Here is an 18312-nt window from a genome sequence, read left to right as displayed (position 1 = left end):
GATTTGAAAAAAATCTGTGCCTTACCAACTACCATCATGATCAGATGAAGCATTTCCTCTATCAGAGTATTGTTTTGTTGAAGAACATCCTGTACATGTAAAGTTTATGGAGAATGCAGAACAATTAGTCTCATCTATAAACTTCCAATGTAATATTGCAAATTTCTTTGGGAAACAGCCTTATTCTGACTTTTACACTTTGAACAAATTCAAACTTTGAAAAGAAATACAATGATCTCAGACTTCTTTTGGAAAACAAGACTTTCCCACTTCACCTTGTTGGTGTGCTCAGCATTAAACCACTTGCCATAGTCAGGGCTATTAAATATGTGGTACAACTCAAATCGACAAAGCATAATCATGAGAAAATGGTTTGGATCCATCATTGAAGCTCCTGCCTGAAAAATACAAAATTTATCATGTAATTTTCAATAATTTTACAACACCCATTAATATCATTAAAAAACTCCAGGTATGCATGTGTAGTATAAATCAAATGCATTTATATGTAACAGTATCATAGAATAAATGGGAACTAATGTTACGTTTAGCATGCTATTCAAAAAATTAGTACAGGAGCTGAGAAAATAACACTACTGCCCAAGGTTACGTATATTAAGAACAGAAATGGTTTGTGAAGATGTCTCTGAAAGCAGCACAATAAAAAGAATCCATCTTTGACATTTAAAATAGAGGAAAGATCAGTTTCTTGGATCACAGGCAAGCAAAACCATTCAAATCATCCTTTGCAGATCAGGAAAGCTGTTTGAATGGTGCGCGTTGGTACAAACCATCTCAGTAATACAAAAAGTTAGTGCCACCAACCATTAGATGCGATTCATGACCTTAAATGATTCCATTTCAGTTACTGATGAAACCTAAGTTCTTTCCAAATAACTACACAAGATCAAAGATAGAATCCCTATAGAACAGAAAGAGCCATTCAGCCCATCGAATCTGTGCTGACCACTGTCACGCCCAGGCCCCTTTTCCATCACCCTCATTTATCCTGTTAATCTCCTTGACACGAGGGTCAATTCAGCATGGCCAATCAACCTATTTTTGGAGATGCAATCTCAAAGCATAACTGTTTGAATGCTTCCATCTTTGTACAACAAGTGTGCATACTTCAGCTGGGATGAAGTTTCTTACCTGGAGCATTATTAAATCTTTATCATACATTTCAACTCTGCATTTCACGTTGTGATAATAATAGATCTGGAGGAGAACAAAAAAAGTTAAATATTTGGCAATATTTTGGTTTGATGACTCAAATAGCATTTCCATATCGATGCCAATGAAAAGGATTTTGTTCTTTATTTAGGAAACACACTATTTCTTTCAAAGGTCCATATCTATAAAAACATTTAAAATCTTTAACTGCACAGTAGGAATCTATGACCACTGTCATATTAAAATGCACCTACTGTTTCAATGCCATAGGAGAAACATTACCACAGAAATCACATATTGCATAACATGGTACCTGAATACTTATTTCTTGAAGGGGACATGGAAAATAATTGAAGACGCTCTCATGTTGATAAGCTTCTATCTAAGCTAATTATTTTTTGCATTGAATTGAAGTGAATAAATTAGTCATGCTAGTGATATGAATTTGTAACACTAGAACAGTAGAAAACGCAGCTTCTTCGAAATAAACCACCTGTTATGTTCATTTGTAAAAAGACAGTTATTATTCTGTTGGGCACCATTAATATTTAAATACCCAATCATGAATTGACAGAACTACACAAAATTCCACTTTCTAAAAAGGTAAAGCAAATTTTATTTCATATAAAAAATTTAAACAAACTAAACAACACAAACCTAATACTATAGCTTATGAAGACTAGTCTTATGAACTCAGTGCTACTTTTAACCTCTCCCAGGAACTGCCATTTCTAACAAAATGTTTTAAGTTCATTCAGTTTTCCTGGGACGAACTCAAAAGGTAAATCACAAACCTCTGAAATTCACCCTGATTTCTTTTCAGTGATCGATCTTTCCATTAGCTTTTAAACTTTCAGCTGATCATTATTCAATGATCAGGAACAACTTCAGTAATCTGCAACAGTGGCGAGGCACTTTTGCAGTGTCATTCATCGAATTAAACTTGCAAACCATTATTTCACAACAGTATTGCATTTCTGCCATGGATATAAATTTAGGTGCAGTGTTACACTTCATAAGTTTGTGACAATAATGCATCCATGTAGACCACAGAGGTACTTCTAGTTATGAAGTTTTCAAGGAGAATAAAGATTGAAAATAAAGTAATCTGATGCAGCATATGCTGTTAAACGTGAAGTGCTAACAGAAGATTCTGAAATGTGTAAACACTTTTAGATGTTATAGCAAATAGTTTTTCTCCAGTAAGAATGTTTCTTTGCTTAGAGATCCAAGGAAAGTTTGTTAGCAGAACGATCCTCAGAACATAACAAAGAGTAGCAGAAAACCATACAGCCCCTCAAGCTTGCACCACTAGTCAATATGATCATGGCTCATTTGGGGTTTCAACACCACTTTCCCACCTACTCCTCATATCCTTTGATTCCCTAAAAAACCAGAACTACCTCAGCTTCAAGTGCATTCAATGATCGAGTATCCTCAACCCTGTGGAGCAGAGAATTACAAAGATTCACAACTCTTTGAGTGAAGAAATTTCTCCTCATCTCTTTCCTGAACAACTCTTGATCCTTAAACTATGTCTTTTTTTAGATTACCCAAATAGGAGAAGCAATGTCTGTTTCTAACCTGTTATGCACCTTCCTAACTCTGAATGGTTCAATTAAGTAATCTCTCATTCTTCCAAACTCCAGAGAATATAGATTCAATTTACTCTGTCTTATCCCAGGGACCAATCCAGTGAATCTTCATTGCACTGCCTCCAATCCAGTTCAAGTATATTCTTCATAAATATGGAGACCAAAGTTGCTGTGTTCCAGGTGTGGTCTTACCAAAGCTCCACGCAATTGAGGCAAAAATTCTTTATTCATGTACTCCGATCCCATTGCAATAATGGCCAACATGCCATTTGCTTTCCTAATTTCTTGTTCTACCCACATGCTGACTTATTTGAGTACCCCCAGCCCCTCAGAACACCAACATTTAGAAGTTTGATGCCGTTTTAAAAATATTCTGCTTTTCTGTTCTTGGAAAGCAGCCAAGGCAGTTTTTTAAAAAATGCAGCTATTATGCAAATAGCTTGATACGGCAAGTGCATTTATGACATTAGTATAACTGTATTTATCATATCAGTTAAATATAAAAGTTGAAACATGCTTATTATTGTGCAGCTGAAATATAAGTAGCCATTACAAAATATTCTACGTATGATTGCAAAATATTCTACGTATGGTACCGGAAATTACAATCTAAATAATGTTACAATCAACATTTACCTGATTAACTAGGGAGAATCCATTTCTCCTCCACATTCCAGCATGTACTTGTGCACACAGTACCATGCAGTGAAGAGGATGTTCTATTAACAATGGTGGGCTCAATTCGCTCTGTGGACAATTGGTTTAAAAAGGTCAGCTACTGAAGTACAAATAAATGATCAAGTATTAAATGACAGCTGAAGAATAAGCATATACAGATTTCTGCTGATTCAAGTAAAGCAAAACAAATACACTACAATAGGCTGAGAATCCAACTTGTACCATTTTATTTTGTCCATACAGGAATATCAGCTTTGGTGTTCAACCTGTCCTAGGGAGCTGCACAAAACAGAAAGCATCAAAGACTAAATTTCTGTGTCATTCAAGATCCCTTTATAGCCTCAAACAAGTGGATAATTATTTACCTCACATGTACTGGGATCTGTAACATAGCTATGTTTTCAGGGAAAATTAGTACACAAAATCTAAAGGTATTTTGAAGAAATGTGGGCAAAAGCCTTCCCCATTTTAGTACTAAGGCTCATAAGACAAAACAAGATGATTTAGAAATGCATTACGTTTGTTCTGGCTCATATAGCTATCAGCTAATAGTTGCTTCCAACCGTTACATTATTGGGAAAGTGGGAGAATTTGAATGGAGAAAACATCCCAACTTCAGGAGCTTTGCTAAGTTGACTAATAGGACAACGTACCTGTAGGACACGACAATTCCCAGCTTGTCTCCCCTTCCAACTTTAAATCAAGCAATTCATAGCCCATTATGGGCAGCAAAGCTCAAAAATTAACTGGAGTCACAGACACTGTTCAACAGTTATCATATTGTTACATGCTCAACCATTGGCAACCTAAAATTAATACTGAGTTGCTCAACAGCCAAAATGTATTTCAAAACTGTTATCAGATTAATTTCAAACCAGAACAACAACAATGAAAGTTTGCACTGCTATTTTTGCACATCTGATTCACACACAAAACTCTGTCATATATATAATAAAATATGCACCAAAAGAATCTTGACAGGTCCCCATGAACTTAGATGGGCGCCTCTGAGTAGCTAATGCATATCTATTGAGAGTAGGAGGCCATGTGGCACAGTGGTAGCGCCCCTACCACTGCGGCCAGAAGCTCTGGGTTTGAGTTAAATACAGTAAGAAGGTATCACAACATCAGGTTATAGTCCAACCAGTTTATTTGATAGTAATCCCACAAGCTTTTGGAAACGGTGTTCCTTTGTCAGGTGTATGGAAGGTTCTGATCAGAGAAGGGCATATAGAGTCACACACAGTTTACAGAAAACTGATTAGAACGTAAGAAATAGGTGCAGGAGTAGGCCATCTAGCCCTTCGAGCCTGCCCCGCCATTCAATAAGATCATGGCTGATCTGTCGTGGCTCAGTTCCACATTCCTGCCCTCTCCCCATAACCCTTAATCCCCTCGCTTATCAAAAACCCATCATGTTTGAATTTATGGGGCATTGGCACCAGTATTGGGGTAGGTGGGACCTGTTCGGGCGGGATGGGGTTGGTGTGAACCGTGCTGGGACCAGAGTGCTGGTGTGAGTATGGTTGGTGGCGTTACGGCAAATAGGGTCCAGGTGAAGGCTGGGATGAAAGCGCTTTATCTGAATGCACGAAGCATTCGGAATAAAGTGGATGAGCTGGTGGCGCAGATCGACACAAATGGTTACGATCTGGTGGCCATTACAGAGACGTGGCTGCAAGGTGACAGGGACTGGCAGCTGAATGTCCAGGGGTATCAAGTGTTTAGGAAGGATAGGCAGGAGGAAAGAGGGGGTGGCGTAGCTCTGCTGATTAAGGATAGCATCAAGGTGGTAGCAAGGGATGATATCGGAGCCAAAGAGCAGAAAGTGGAATCGTTGTGGGTGGAGATTAGGAACAGCAAAGGGAGGAAGACGCTGGTGGGTGTCGTCTATAGGCCCCCAATAATGATCTGGAGGTGGGGCGGGCTGTTAACGCGCAAATAAGTGCGGCGTGCAGGAATGGGACAGCCGTAGTTATGGGGGGATTTCAATCTGCATATTGATTGGTCGACCCATGTTGGACGCGGTGGGCTCGAGGAGGAGTTCTTGGAATGCTGCAGGGATAATTTCCTTGAACAGTGTGTGTTGGGGCCGACGAGGGAGCGAGCTATCTTGGATCTGGTGCTATGTAATGAGGCGGGTAGAATCAGGGACCTTGCGGTGAAGGATCCTCTTGGAGAGAGTGATCATTGTATGGTGGAGTTTCTGGTGCAGATGGAGGAGGAGAAAGTGGGTTCCCGGACGCGCGTCCTTTGTTTGAATAGCGGGGAGTACGGTAGGATGAGAGAAGAATTGGCGAATGTTGACTGGGGGAGCGCGTTGGAGGGAGGGTCTGCTGAGGAGCAGTGGAGGATCTTTAAGGAGATCTTTCTTGGTGCTCAGCAGAAATTTATTCCGATGGTCAAAAAGGACCGTAGGAGGAGACATAATAAGCCGTGGATAACGAAGGAGGTGAAGGAAAGTGTTAAATTAAAAGCGGAGGCGTTTAGAGTACCTAAGAGTAGTGGGCGAGAAGAGGATTGGGAGAGGTTTAAATGTCAACAAAGATTGACAAAGTTGATAAAGGAGGGTAGGAGAAACTATGAAGCTGGGCTAGCGCTTAATATAAAAAAGGATAGCAAGAGTTTTTATAAATATATAAAAAGGAAGAGGCTGGCTAGGGTGAAAGTTGATCCTTTAGAGGATGAGAAAGGGGACCTAGTGGTAGGGGATGGGGATATAGCTAAGGTATTGAATAAATTTTTTGTTTCTGTCTTCACGGAGGAGGACGTGAATAATTTGCCGGGTGTTAGCGATGGAAAGGTGGTAGGACTGGAGGGTCTCAATGACATTATTGTTACTAGAGAGGCGGTGCTCGACAGACTGGAGGGGCTGATTGTGGACAAGTCCCCAGGACCGGATGGAATGCATCCGAGGGTTCTGAAAGAAATGGCGGAGGTGATACTGGATGCCTTGGTGGTTATTTTCCAGACGTCGCTGGATTCCGGGGAAGTGCCGGAAGATTGGAAAACGGCTAATGTTACGCCGTTGTTTAAGAAGGGTGCCAGGCAAAAGGCGGGGAATTATAGGCCGGTTAGTTTAATGTCTGTGGTAGGTAAAATGTTAGAATCCGTCATTAAGGAGGAAATTGCGAGGCATCTTGAAGGGAATTGCTTGATAGAGCAGACGCAGCACGGTTTCATTAAAGGGAAGTCGTGTCTGACAAATTTACTGGAGTTCTATGAGGATGTGTCTAGGGCGGTGGATGTGGTCTTTCTGGATTTTCAGAAGGCATTTGACAAAGTACTTCACAAGAGGTTATTGCAGAAGGTAAGGGGACATGGAGTTGGGGGTAGGGTGTTAGTGTGGATAGAGGATTGGTTGTCAAATAGGAGGCAGAGAGTGGGGGTCAATGGGTGCTATTCGGATTGGCGGATGGTGACTACTGGAGTGCCCCAGGGGTCGGTGCTGGGGCCTCAGCTTTTTACCATTTATATAGATGATCTGGAGGAGGGAACCGAGTGTAGGGTGTCGAAATTTGCTGATGACACCAAGATTGGGGGAACGGCAAATTGTGCGGAGGGTGTGGAGAGTCTGCAGAAGGATCTAGATAGGCTGGGCGAATGGGCCAGGAAATGGCAAATGGAATTTAATGTTGGCAAGTGTGAGGTGGTCCACTTTGGTAGGAAGAATGGTAGGAAGGACTACTACCTACGTGGCGAAAAACTGCAGCAGGCGACGGTGCAGAGGGACCTCGGGGTCCTTGCGCGTGTGTCGCAAAAACCCAACTTGCAGGTGCAGCAGGTGGTCAGGAAGGCGAATGGGATGCTGGCCTTCATAGCGAGGGGGATTGAATATAAAAGTAGGGAGGTCTTGCTGCAGCTGTATAGGGCATTGGTGAGGCCGCAGCTGGAGTACTGTCTGCAGTTTTGGGCGCCACACCTGCGCAAAGATATTTTGGCCTTGGAGGGAGTGCAGAGGAGGTTTACTAGGCTGATACCAGAGTTGAGGGGGTTGAGCTATGAGGAGAGGCTGAATAAACTAGGCTTGTACTCGTTAGAGTTTAGAAGAATGAGGGGAGATCTCATTGAGACGTATAAGATGATGAATGGGATGGATAGGATAGAGGTGGAGAGACTCTTCCCGCTCAGACAGGACAGTAGGACTAGGGGGCACAGCCTCAAGATAAAGGGGGGGCGGTTTAGAACGGAGTTGAGGAGGAACTTCTTCACTCAAAGGGTGGTGAATCTCTGGAATTCTCTGCCCGTTGAAGTGGTGGAGGCTGCCTCGCTAAATATTTTTAAGACGCGGGTTGATGGGTTTTTGATAAGAGAGGGGATTAAGGGTTATGGGGAGAGGGTGGGAAAGTGGAACTGAGCCACGACAGATCAGCCATGATCTTATTGAATGGCGGGGCAGGCTCGAAGGGCTAGATGGCCTACTCCTGCTCCTATTTCTTATGTTCTTATGTAACCCGCGTCTTAAAAATATTTAGCGAGGCAGCCTCCACCACTTCAACGGGCAGAGAATTCCAGAGATTCACCACCCTTTGAGTGAAGAAGTTCCTCCTCAACTCTGTTCTAAACAGCGCCCCCCCACTTTATTTCGAGGCTGTGCCCCCTAGTCCTACTGTCCTTTCTGAGCGGGAAGAGTCTCTCCACCTCTATCCTATCCATCCCATTCATCATCTTATATGTCTCAATGAGATCTCCCCTCATTCTTCTAAACTCTAACGAGTACAAGCCTAGTTTATTCAGCCTCTCCTCACAGCTCAACCCCCTCAACTCCGGCATCAGCCTAGTAAACCTCCTCTGTACTCCCTCCAAGGCCAAAATATCCTTGCGTAAGTGCGGCAACCAAAACTGCACACAGTACTCCAGCTGCGGCCTCACCAGTGCCCTATACAGCTGCAGCAAGACCTCCCTACTTTTATATTCAATCCCCCTCGCTATGAAGGCCAACATCCCACTAGCCTTCCTGACCACCTGCTGCACCTGCAAGCTGGGTTTCTGCGACTCATGCACAAGGACCCCGAGGTCCCTCTGCACTGTCGCATGCTGCAGTTTTTCGCCACGTAAGTAATAGTCCTTCCTACCATTATTCCTACCAAAGTGGACCACCTCGCACTTGCCAACATTAAATTCCATTTGCCAGCTCCGGGCCCATTCACCCAGCCTATCTAGATCCTTCTGCAGACTCTCCACACCCTCCACACAATTTGCCGTTCCCCCAATCTTGGTGTCATCAGCAAATTTCGACACCCTACACTCGGTTCCCTCCTCCAGATCATCTATATAAATGGTAAATAGCTGAGGCCCCAGCACCGACCCCTGGGGCACTCCACTAGTCACCAACCGCCAATCCGAATAGCACCCATTGACCCCCACTCTCTGCCTTCTATTTGACAGCCAATCCTCTATCCACGCTAACACCCTACCCCCAACTCTATGCCCCCTTACCTTCTGCAATAACCTCTTGTGAGGTACCTTGTCAAACGCCTTCTGAAAATCAAGAAAGACCACATCCACCGGCTCTCCTCTATCCACTGCCCTAGACACATCCTCATAGAACTCCAATAAATTTTTCAGACACGACTTCCCCTTAACGAAACCGTGCTGCGTCTGCTCTATCAAGCAATTCCCCTCAAGATGCCTCGCTATTTCCTCCTTGATGACGGATTCTAACATTTTATCTACAACAGACGTTAAACTAACCGGCCTATAATTCCCTGCCTTTTGCCTGCCACCCTTCTTAAACAATGGCGTAACATTAGCCGTTTTCCAATCTTATGGCACTTCCCCGGAATCCAGCGACATTTGGAAAATAACCACCAAGGCATCCACTATCACCTCCGCCATTTCTTTCAGAACCCTCGGATGCATTCCATCCGGTCCTGGGGACTTGTCCACAATCAGTCCCTCCAGTCTGTCGAGCACCGCCTCTCTAGTAACAATAATGTCATTGAGACCCTCCAGCCCTACCACCTTTCCATCACTAACACCCGGCAAATTATTCACGTCCTCCTCCGTGAAGACCAAAACAAAAAAGTTATTCAAGGCCTCAGCCATTTCCCCATCCCCTACCACTAAGTCCCCCTCTCATCCTCTAAGGGTCCAACGTTCACCCTAGCCAGCCTTAGACTTGCATTAGAATGCAAGTCTTTCCAGCTAACCTGCTATTCAAGTCTTAAAGATGCAGATTCTGTAAACTGTGTGTGACTCTATATGCCCTTCTCTGATATCTCTACATCTTTGAGTTAAACAGCAGGAATTGTTGTCCACAGCAGGAGTATTCAACACGTTCAACAGGCTGATAATAAGCTCTGAATTCCTTCCCCCACTTCTCCCGCTATTCTCCAAAGGGTAAAAACCGGTATGGGTGTGAAGGTACATGAGCAACAACAACAACCCACTGAGAAGACCAGTTTGTACTAAAATAATTAAACTTAGCAGCACCAAGAGATTACAGCTGGTCTTGGCATCTCTGTGGATGGAAGGGGAAAGGAAAATACATTTTGGCATGGGCTCTGCTCCTTGGTGCTGAACAGCAATTTTCCCATTGGGTTTTACACAGCTAGTACCTGGTGCACTGCTCATTAGAAAAGCATGGGCTAAACATCCATCATTAATTAATTTCAAACATCGCTTTAGAAAAAGATACTTCAATGTACAGACTTATTGTTAAAGTCAAAGAATATCACTTATTTTGGTTTATCCCAGGGAAGAAGGTTAAAAATCTGGAAACAATCAACTTAAAAGAATTAAAAAGATCAAGTTTCAAATTCTGGAAAATGATAGCATCTCCAAACAGATCTGAAATTACTAATTTGAAAAGTTCAGGGAGTAAAAAGCAAATGAAAGAAGAGATAGCATGAGCAGAGTGTGGAGGTTAACAAAAAAGGGAATCCAAAAGTCTTTTCTCGGCATGTAAATTGTAAAATAGTGCCAAGAGAAGGAGCAAGGCAATTTAGAGTACAAAAAGGAAATTTACACATGCAAGTGAAGCATTAAATGAATACTTTGTATCTGTCTTTACCAAGGACGATGATGTTGCACAGATCATAGTGAAAAAGGAGGTAATTCAGACACAAGGCTAAAATGGATAAAGAGGTGATATTAGGGAGGCTGAGTGTATTTGAAGATGATAAAGCACCAAGAGTGAATGAGATGCATTCTAGCATACAGGAAGAAATGAAAGTAAAATTACACTGGCCATAATTTTCCAGTTTTGCTAGACTCAAGGGTGGTGTCAGATGACTGGACAATTGCAAATGTTACATCCTTGTTCAGAAAAGGACTTAAAAATAAACCCAGCAACTACATTAGTCAATTTAACTTCATTGGTGAGGAAGCTTCTAGAAACCTGAATTTAGGACAAAATTAATCAATAAAATGGACAAATGAGAGTTAATTAAGGAAAGCATAGTTGTTTTCCTGGTCAAGTCTTGTTTAACTCACTTGCTTGTTTTTGATGAGGTAACAAAGAGCATTGATCAGGCAAAAGCTGCTGATGTGGTATATGTGGACTTTCAAAAGACAACTGATAAAGTGCCACTCAACAGACTTAGTTATAGCTCATGCAATAAAAGGCAAAGTAGCAACATGGATACAAAATTTGCTGAGTGACTGCAAACAGAATCATGGCTAATGGATTAGCAAACTGGAAAAAGGTCTGTAGTGGAAAAATCCTGAGGTTGATGTTAGAACTCATGCTTTGCCTGAGACATATTTATCTAGACCTTGATGTACGGGACACAATTTCAAAACTAGCAGACAATAAAAAAACTTGAAGTATTAAAAACCATGAGGAGGGTAGTGTAGAACTTCAATAGGACACAGACATGTTAGAATGGACAGATGAGCAACAGATGAAATTCAATGCAGAAAATTTTTAAGTGTTTATTTTGGTAGGAAAAAAGCAGAGAGGCAATACAAAATAAAGGGCACAATTATAAAGAGTGTGTAGGAGCAAAGGTACCTGGGTGCATTCATGCATAAATAATTGAAGCCGGCAGCATAGATTGAGAACCAGGTTAGATAAAGTAGACGGCGTGCTGGACTTTATCAATTGAGGTACAGAATATAAAAACAAGCAAGTTATATTAAAGCTGTAAAAAATACTGGTTCAGCCTTAACTGGAAAGTTAAATCCAGTTTTGGACACCATACTTTGAGAAGGGTATGAAAGCATTAGAGCGTGTGCAAGAAAAATTCACAAGAGCGGTCCAGGTACGAAGAACTTAAGTTACCTAGCCAAATGAAAAGTTGGGACTGTTCCCTTATAAAAGAGATGTTTGAAATGAGATTTGATAGAGGTGTTCAAAAATCATGAGAGCTCTGAACAGAGTAGCTAAGAAGAAACTGTTCCTATTGGTGGCAATAAGTAACAGGCAAAACAAGCAAAGGTGACACAAAAACTTCTTCAGACAGTGAATGGTTGGGATCTGGAATGCACTGCCTGAGGCGGTCGGAGATAGGTTCAATCAAGGCATTCAAGAGGGCGCTGAGTTATCTGAAAAGGAAGAACATATAGGGCAACTGGGAGAAGGTGCACCTTCAGAGAGTCAGCAAGGACATGAATGGCCATGTAACTATTTTTTGATTCTATGACTAATGTATGTCCAGGTGTAGAATTTGTTTTGGTCTGTTATCTCTTCAGTTAACTTAAAAATGAACTTTATTAAATATCAAAATACACATTATACTCACAAGGGGCAACAACTCTGGAAACCTGTAAGCCACTCCAGTTTTGCTTAAAAGTACATGTAGACCTGAAAAGAAAAAGTGAAATAATCCTGATCACTCTTCTTCGACCACAGCTATCTCGCTGAATTGTGAGCTTTAATGAAAACAAGTGATTCAAGATTCAACAAGTGCTTTGAAAACTGTCCCAGTTTTGTCTACAAAAATTATGTAACAATATAATTCACCATCACATATATTACAGAACTGACTCAACACTGGAGCACCTGGATAACAAAGACATCTATGTTAAACTCCTATTTACTGACTACAGCTCAGCCTTCAATACCATTATTGCTACAAACCGGCATGGCCTGATGCTAGGCTCTTCCCTATGTGACTGGATTCTTGACTTCCTAACTCAAAGACCACAATCAGTAAGGATAAGCAACAACCACCTCCTCCATGATCGTTCTCAACACCGGGTCCCATAAGGCTGTGTCCTCAGCCCCTTACTATATTCGTGTACCTCCATGATTGTGTGGCCAAATTCCCCTCCAACTTTATTTTCAAGTTTGCTAATGACACCATTTTGGGTCGGATCTCAAGCAACGATCCAAAGGTGTGCAGGTTATGTTGACTGGCCATGCTAGAAAATTGCCCCTTAGTGTCCTGGGATGCATATGTTAGAGGGATTGGTGGGTAAAATATGTAGGGATATGAGGGTAGAGCCTGGGTGGGATTGTGTTCGGTGCAGACTCGATGGGCTGAAGGGCCTCTTTCTGCACTGTAGGGTTCTATGATCTATGAATGATGAGATGGAGCACAGGACAGAAAAAGAGAATCTGGCGAACTGGTGACACAACAATAATCTCTCCCTCAATGTCAACAAAACTAAGAAGATAGTCATCAATTTCAGGAAGCCTGGTGGAGGACATGTCTGCCTACATCAACAGGGGACAAAGTGGAAATGGTCAAACGCTTCAAGTTTCTCGGACACGAATAGCCTGTCCTGGTTCCTCCTTGCCAACACTATAGTTAAGAAAGCCCAGCAACACCTCTACTTTCTCAGGAGGCTAAGGAAATCTAACATTTCTGCTACCACTCTCATCAATTTTTACAGATGCACCATAAAAAACATTCTTTCCGGATGTAAGGCTCCTGCTCTGTCCAAAACTGCAAAAAACTACAAAGGGTCATAAATGAAGTTAAGTCCATCACTAAAATAAAGTTCATTTATTAGTCACAAGTAAGGCTTACATGAACACTGAAACAAAGTTACTGTGAAATTCATGCAAACCAGCCTCCCATCCATTGACTCTGTCGACACTTCCCGCAGCCTCAGAAAAGCAGCTAGTATAATTGAAGACTCTGTTGACCCTGGACATACTCTCTTCCACCTTCTATCAGGAAAAAGACAAAAGTCTGAGGACGCATACCAAACGACTCAAGATCATCTTCTCTGTTGCCATCAGAGTTTTGAATGGACCTACCGCATATTAAGTTCATCTTTCTCTACACCCTAGTTATGACTGTAACACTACATTCGGTATCATCTCCTTTCCTTCTGTGTGTACGCTTTGTTTGTATAGGACACAAGAAATAATACTTTCCACTGTATACTAATACATGTGACAATAATAAATCAAATCAAATTTAACTAGAAGATGTTGACGCTCATCAGGGCCAATCTTCACAGCAACAAGCCATCAAAGAAGGTTCAGATGCCTTTCTTTTGACATTCATTGGCACCTGTATTATCAAGCCCCCATCATCAATATCCTGGAATCACAACTGACCAGACATTGGAAATGAATCAAAGCCTATCCATTACCTAAAAGACTGTATCAAGGAAATATTGGGTTCTGGTTGTGTCACTGTTGTACCAGAACAGCTGGAGTGGAAGGAGATTTAAATATAGTTTCCAGAGGATCATGGCACATTTATAGGTGGTCCCTCCATAAATAAATAATCTTAACATTGAGGTATCTTCTAAGATAATTCTTGGGAAAATAAGTAAACCAAGTGCATAACATATATAGTTTAAAAACCATTTTATGATGTTAACAGCGCTTGCCCTGGTCCAGCTTAAAGTTAAAAGTTTATTTATTTATTAGTCACATGTAGGCTTACATTCACACTGCAATGAAGTTACTGTGAAAATCCCGTAGTTTGCCACACTCTGGTGCCTGTTCAGGTATACTGAGGAAGAATTTAGCATCGCCAATTCACCTAACATGCACACTTTAGGATTGTGGAAGGAAACCGGAGCACCCAGAGGAAACCTACACAGACACAGGGATAATGTGCAAACTCCACACACGACCCACGCCAGGAATCAAACGCAGGTCCCTGGCACTGTGAGGCAGCACTGTTAACCACTGTGTCACCATGCCGCCCTGTCGATTCTTTTATGCGCAAAGTTTTATGTGCAATAAAGTTTTATTTTATAAAGGGAAATCTTCTGGCATAGTTCTTTTCAATAAAACTTATCTTAAAATGCTAATCAATCAGAAAAACAACCCAAAATGACTAACATGTTCGTGCAAGATCGCAGCTGCTCCTTTGGGGGATGTTTGGCTGCCTCAACTGCAAATAACATTTGATGATTTTTTGGAAAACATTTCTTGGAATTTCAACTGCCTTGGGTCCACCATTTAGTTATTGTTAAGTTATTAATGTTAGAAAGATGAAATTTGCCCATTCTAATGCCCATGCTAAAACTGACCATTCTTGGCAAAACATTCTATGCATCATGACCATGTAAACAAAAGGCCAGAAATGTTTTCAGTTCATTATTTACCGTACTCATCTATGTGCCATTTGTTTTACTTAATTTGTTCATAGACCAGCAACTGCAGTATTCATGGATGAAACAGTTCTCCTGAAACTGAAATCAGCAGATTCAAAAAAGCTTCACTTTTCAAACAGGCTACAGAATTCATTGCTTGCTGGATCTATTTCTGAGTAATTAAAAAATCCAGCCAGATCCAAGCCTTTTCAAATATATGAGCAGGATGAAAGGTTAACTGTGCATCACTTTCCATACACTCCGCATGGCCAGATGAATATTTCCAGCATTTTTTTTATTTCAACTTTGTGCTCTCCTTTTCAAGTGTGCATAATTACCTGAAAACAATCGTGAAACTGGTAAATGGATGCTGACTTGATGCTGAGATACACGATACTGCACACTTTCCAATGTATGTCCACACATGCTCAAAGTGATAGGCTGCTCTCCATCACAAGGCCCACTTTGACACTGCAATAGAACAATCAAACACTTCCTGTAGGCTTCAATTAGAACCCTTTCCTGGAATATAAAGGAAATAAAACAAGATTAGTTTTAGTCAAGTATTAAAAATACATCACAGATATACTGATGAACGGAACTGTGATGTCTTCAGTTTCATATAAACAGTATCTAACAGCATGAAGAGTTTGGCTGGGATCACAAAGTAGCAAAAACTAATTTCAGGCGCAATGCAGAAATGTTTGCGAAAGCAGATTGGCTTATGATGACTTGAAGCTGCAACCAAAAAACATAGAGCTAACATTCTATATGGTGTTGAGATAGTGTTAATAATATTGTACACACTGCAACTTCTGCAGATATCTCCTATTCTGTAACTAACCACACAGGAAGTAAGAGTATTTGCCAATGATAAAAATGGTTTCCACCAGCTGTCAGCCATGAAGACAAAATTACCATAATTTTTGGACTATGGTTCAGTGGAGCATCCTATTGTAAGCACTGAATCAATATTGCAAATGTTGACATCCATGAGCCAACAACACCTGAACAATGTCAAACCACAATGCTAAATGATTCAAGATAGAAACTCAATACCTCCTGTGCACGAGAGCTTTAAAAACATATAATCTCAACATAAACTACCAAAACTTTCAACAATGAAGTAAAATCAATATGTATTTATATACAAACTTCTGTGAAGATATATTTTGGGGGTCTATTGTGTTATTCTATGATGCAGCCTTCTGTGAAACTAATTGAATTAAACTGGATAGGATTGTCTGAGGGTTTGAGGCATGAGAGGAGTCTAGATGTTAAAGGTGTTGATTTGAAGTAGGTATGGCCAAGCGAATTTTCTGTAAGTAAAGAAGCAGTGGGTACAAATTTTCATGCAGAGGTAAGTAAAGTTTGAATTTAGCTATTAACTTTCCAAGTAAAAGGTTTTATTCAATTTGAAAAAGATCATAAATAAATAAACAAAAGTACTTAAATTTTATTTGACCCCGAAACTAGGGCAGTAGGGAGAACATCAAAGATTTTATTTTGGGAAAGTTAGTTCCAAAAAGCACCAAGGACAATGGAATTTAAGATGAAAGAGAAAACAGATATTTAAAGTGAGGTGCTGAGTTGTGTTGGGGATGGCTATGTGAGACCTTCTGGGGTACAGTGCTGTACTGGGAAAAGAGCTGTCAACAGGCCAAATTTGAAACAGCCATTCCAGCCAAGCTAGAAAAGTGTCTATTTTCCAGAAAGCAGGGTTTTGTTTTTGAAGTTGCTTGAATTTCCACGAGTGGAGGTGAGGTTAAAAAATTGTGTGAGATGCTTTCATATAGCAGCAGCGCATTTGCGTTGGGGTACTATTAATGGAACTTTTTTGTTAAGCATCTATAAGGGAGTGTTCGCCTGTGTGTCTAACCAAGTGAGGTTCTTTTGAGGAATGCCCAGTGAAGCAAATTTTAACGGTATAACTGTAATCTTGCATGCTTAAGTTTTCTTTTCATAACAAATGCTTTAACTTAATATTTTAAATTCCAAAAGTGTCCCTGGAATTGGCAGGTTATGAATTCAGTAGACTTTTTCTCCCATTGTGTACAAACAAAAAGGTTGTGATACGTCAGCCAAGCTTCCCTGTGGAATTTGGTTCCACATCTGCTGGATCATAACATATCTTAAAATGGAATTGTGACTGCCTAATATTGAAGTTTCAAGTACTTAATCCTGGAAATGGTTAGTAAGAATGTGAAAAAAGTTCTACTCGTTCAGGCTATGTGAACTGGATTACCTCAATCAAAAATGGTGACTGGAAGAATGCAGAAAAAAAGGAGCTTCAGAATTCAGATCCATTTGTTGCAGCTTTGAAGGGTTCAGGTGTTTGTCAAGTTTCACAATTTATATATAGGCAAACAAGGCAAATCCAGTTTTGTGCATAAGAATAAATTTAACTATTTCATATAAATATAAGCCTCAAGTAACTAATGCAACAAGAGCTTCATAAAATACCACAAGCTTACTGAAGGTGATTGGGGGATTTAGAATGAGGGGACATGGATACAAGATTAATTGGAAGAAATTTAGAATAGTGAGCAAATAAAATGTTTACATAGGGCATGGTGATACTATGGAATGCCTAATAATTGAAACAAAAGCCATGCTGATATCTAAGAATAGGATAGAGAAGCAAATAAACGGAAAAAGGAATAAAGGGTTACAGGGCGGGCAAACGTATTAAGCTTGCTAACCAGATGGACATAGGCTGAAGGAATTGAAGGATCTGTTTCCAAGTTAGAATTTCTAAACAGTAATACGAATAGCAATAAGCACCTGCAAGTTTGCTGTAAATCACATGGTATGCTTCAGTCTGCAATCAAGCATTCCATACAAAAAATAAATCTCAACTTTGTTAGAGCTAAAACAATACTATGCAATTTAAGACATTCAAAATAAATTTAATAGTTGACTTCTATTAATGTTATACAAGTTGAACAGCCTTGATTTAAGACTAAAATTGAACAGAGATCTAAATTTATGAGATTAAGTTGGATATTTGAGCAACAAAGTTTTCTTACAGATATGTACAAAGCATAAGTTTGACTTGACATGGAGAGAAAGAAAACATAAAATTTCTTGAGTCACATGAATAATGGTTCAAATGGAAATATTTTTCTCTATTAAGGGCATCAATTGATTTGCCCAAACAACGTGCTGGCAACCAAGTTATTTGTATGAATTAATCAGATCAGGGAATTACATTCCTAAACACGAGTGAACTATTGCACCACGACACCATTTAAAAGTTGTGCAATGATTTCAATTGATTAAAGAGTTTTAGATCAATGTTCAACACCCATAAACATTAACTTGAATACCTGGACCATATTATGCCTTGTCTCCTGAATTAGCAAGGAATTCAACTTTAAGACAGAGGTGAGGAAAAACTTTTTCTCCCTTTGGT

At 40.5% G+C, this 18312-nt stretch overlaps 1 protein-coding gene across 4 annotated transcripts in view; it reads right to left on the bottom strand.

Annotated features, from left to right (window-relative positions):
- ubr2 (ubiquitin protein ligase E3 component n-recognin 2) overlaps nt 1–18312 on the bottom strand; it is a 129934-nt gene that overhangs the window by 56247 nt on the left and 55375 nt on the right. For all 4 annotated transcript variants that reach the window (XM_080200589.1, XM_080200591.1, XM_080200588.1 and 1 more), the window contains exons 15-20: nt 15236–15419; nt 12134–12195; nt 3405–3515; nt 1153–1218; nt 276–398; nt 26–89 (exon numbers count right to left, since the gene is read on the bottom strand). In XM_080200589.1, the coding sequence (XP_080056715.1) occupies nt 26–89; nt 276–398; nt 1153–1218; nt 3405–3515; nt 12134–12195; nt 15236–15419 (610 nt within the window). The remainder of the gene's footprint in view (nt 1–25; nt 90–275; nt 399–1152; nt 1219–3404; nt 3516–12133; nt 12196–15235; nt 15420–18312) is intronic.

Source organism: Carcharhinus amblyrhynchos, chromosome 12, assembly GCF_965287045.1.
Source record: "Carcharhinus amblyrhynchos chromosome 12, sCarAmb.v2.hapA, whole genome shotgun sequence".
Taxonomy (NCBI): domain Eukaryota; kingdom Metazoa; phylum Chordata; class Chondrichthyes; order Carcharhiniformes; family Carcharhinidae; genus Carcharhinus; species Carcharhinus amblyrhynchos.
This window is presented reverse-complemented; position numbering and strand designations above follow the sequence as displayed.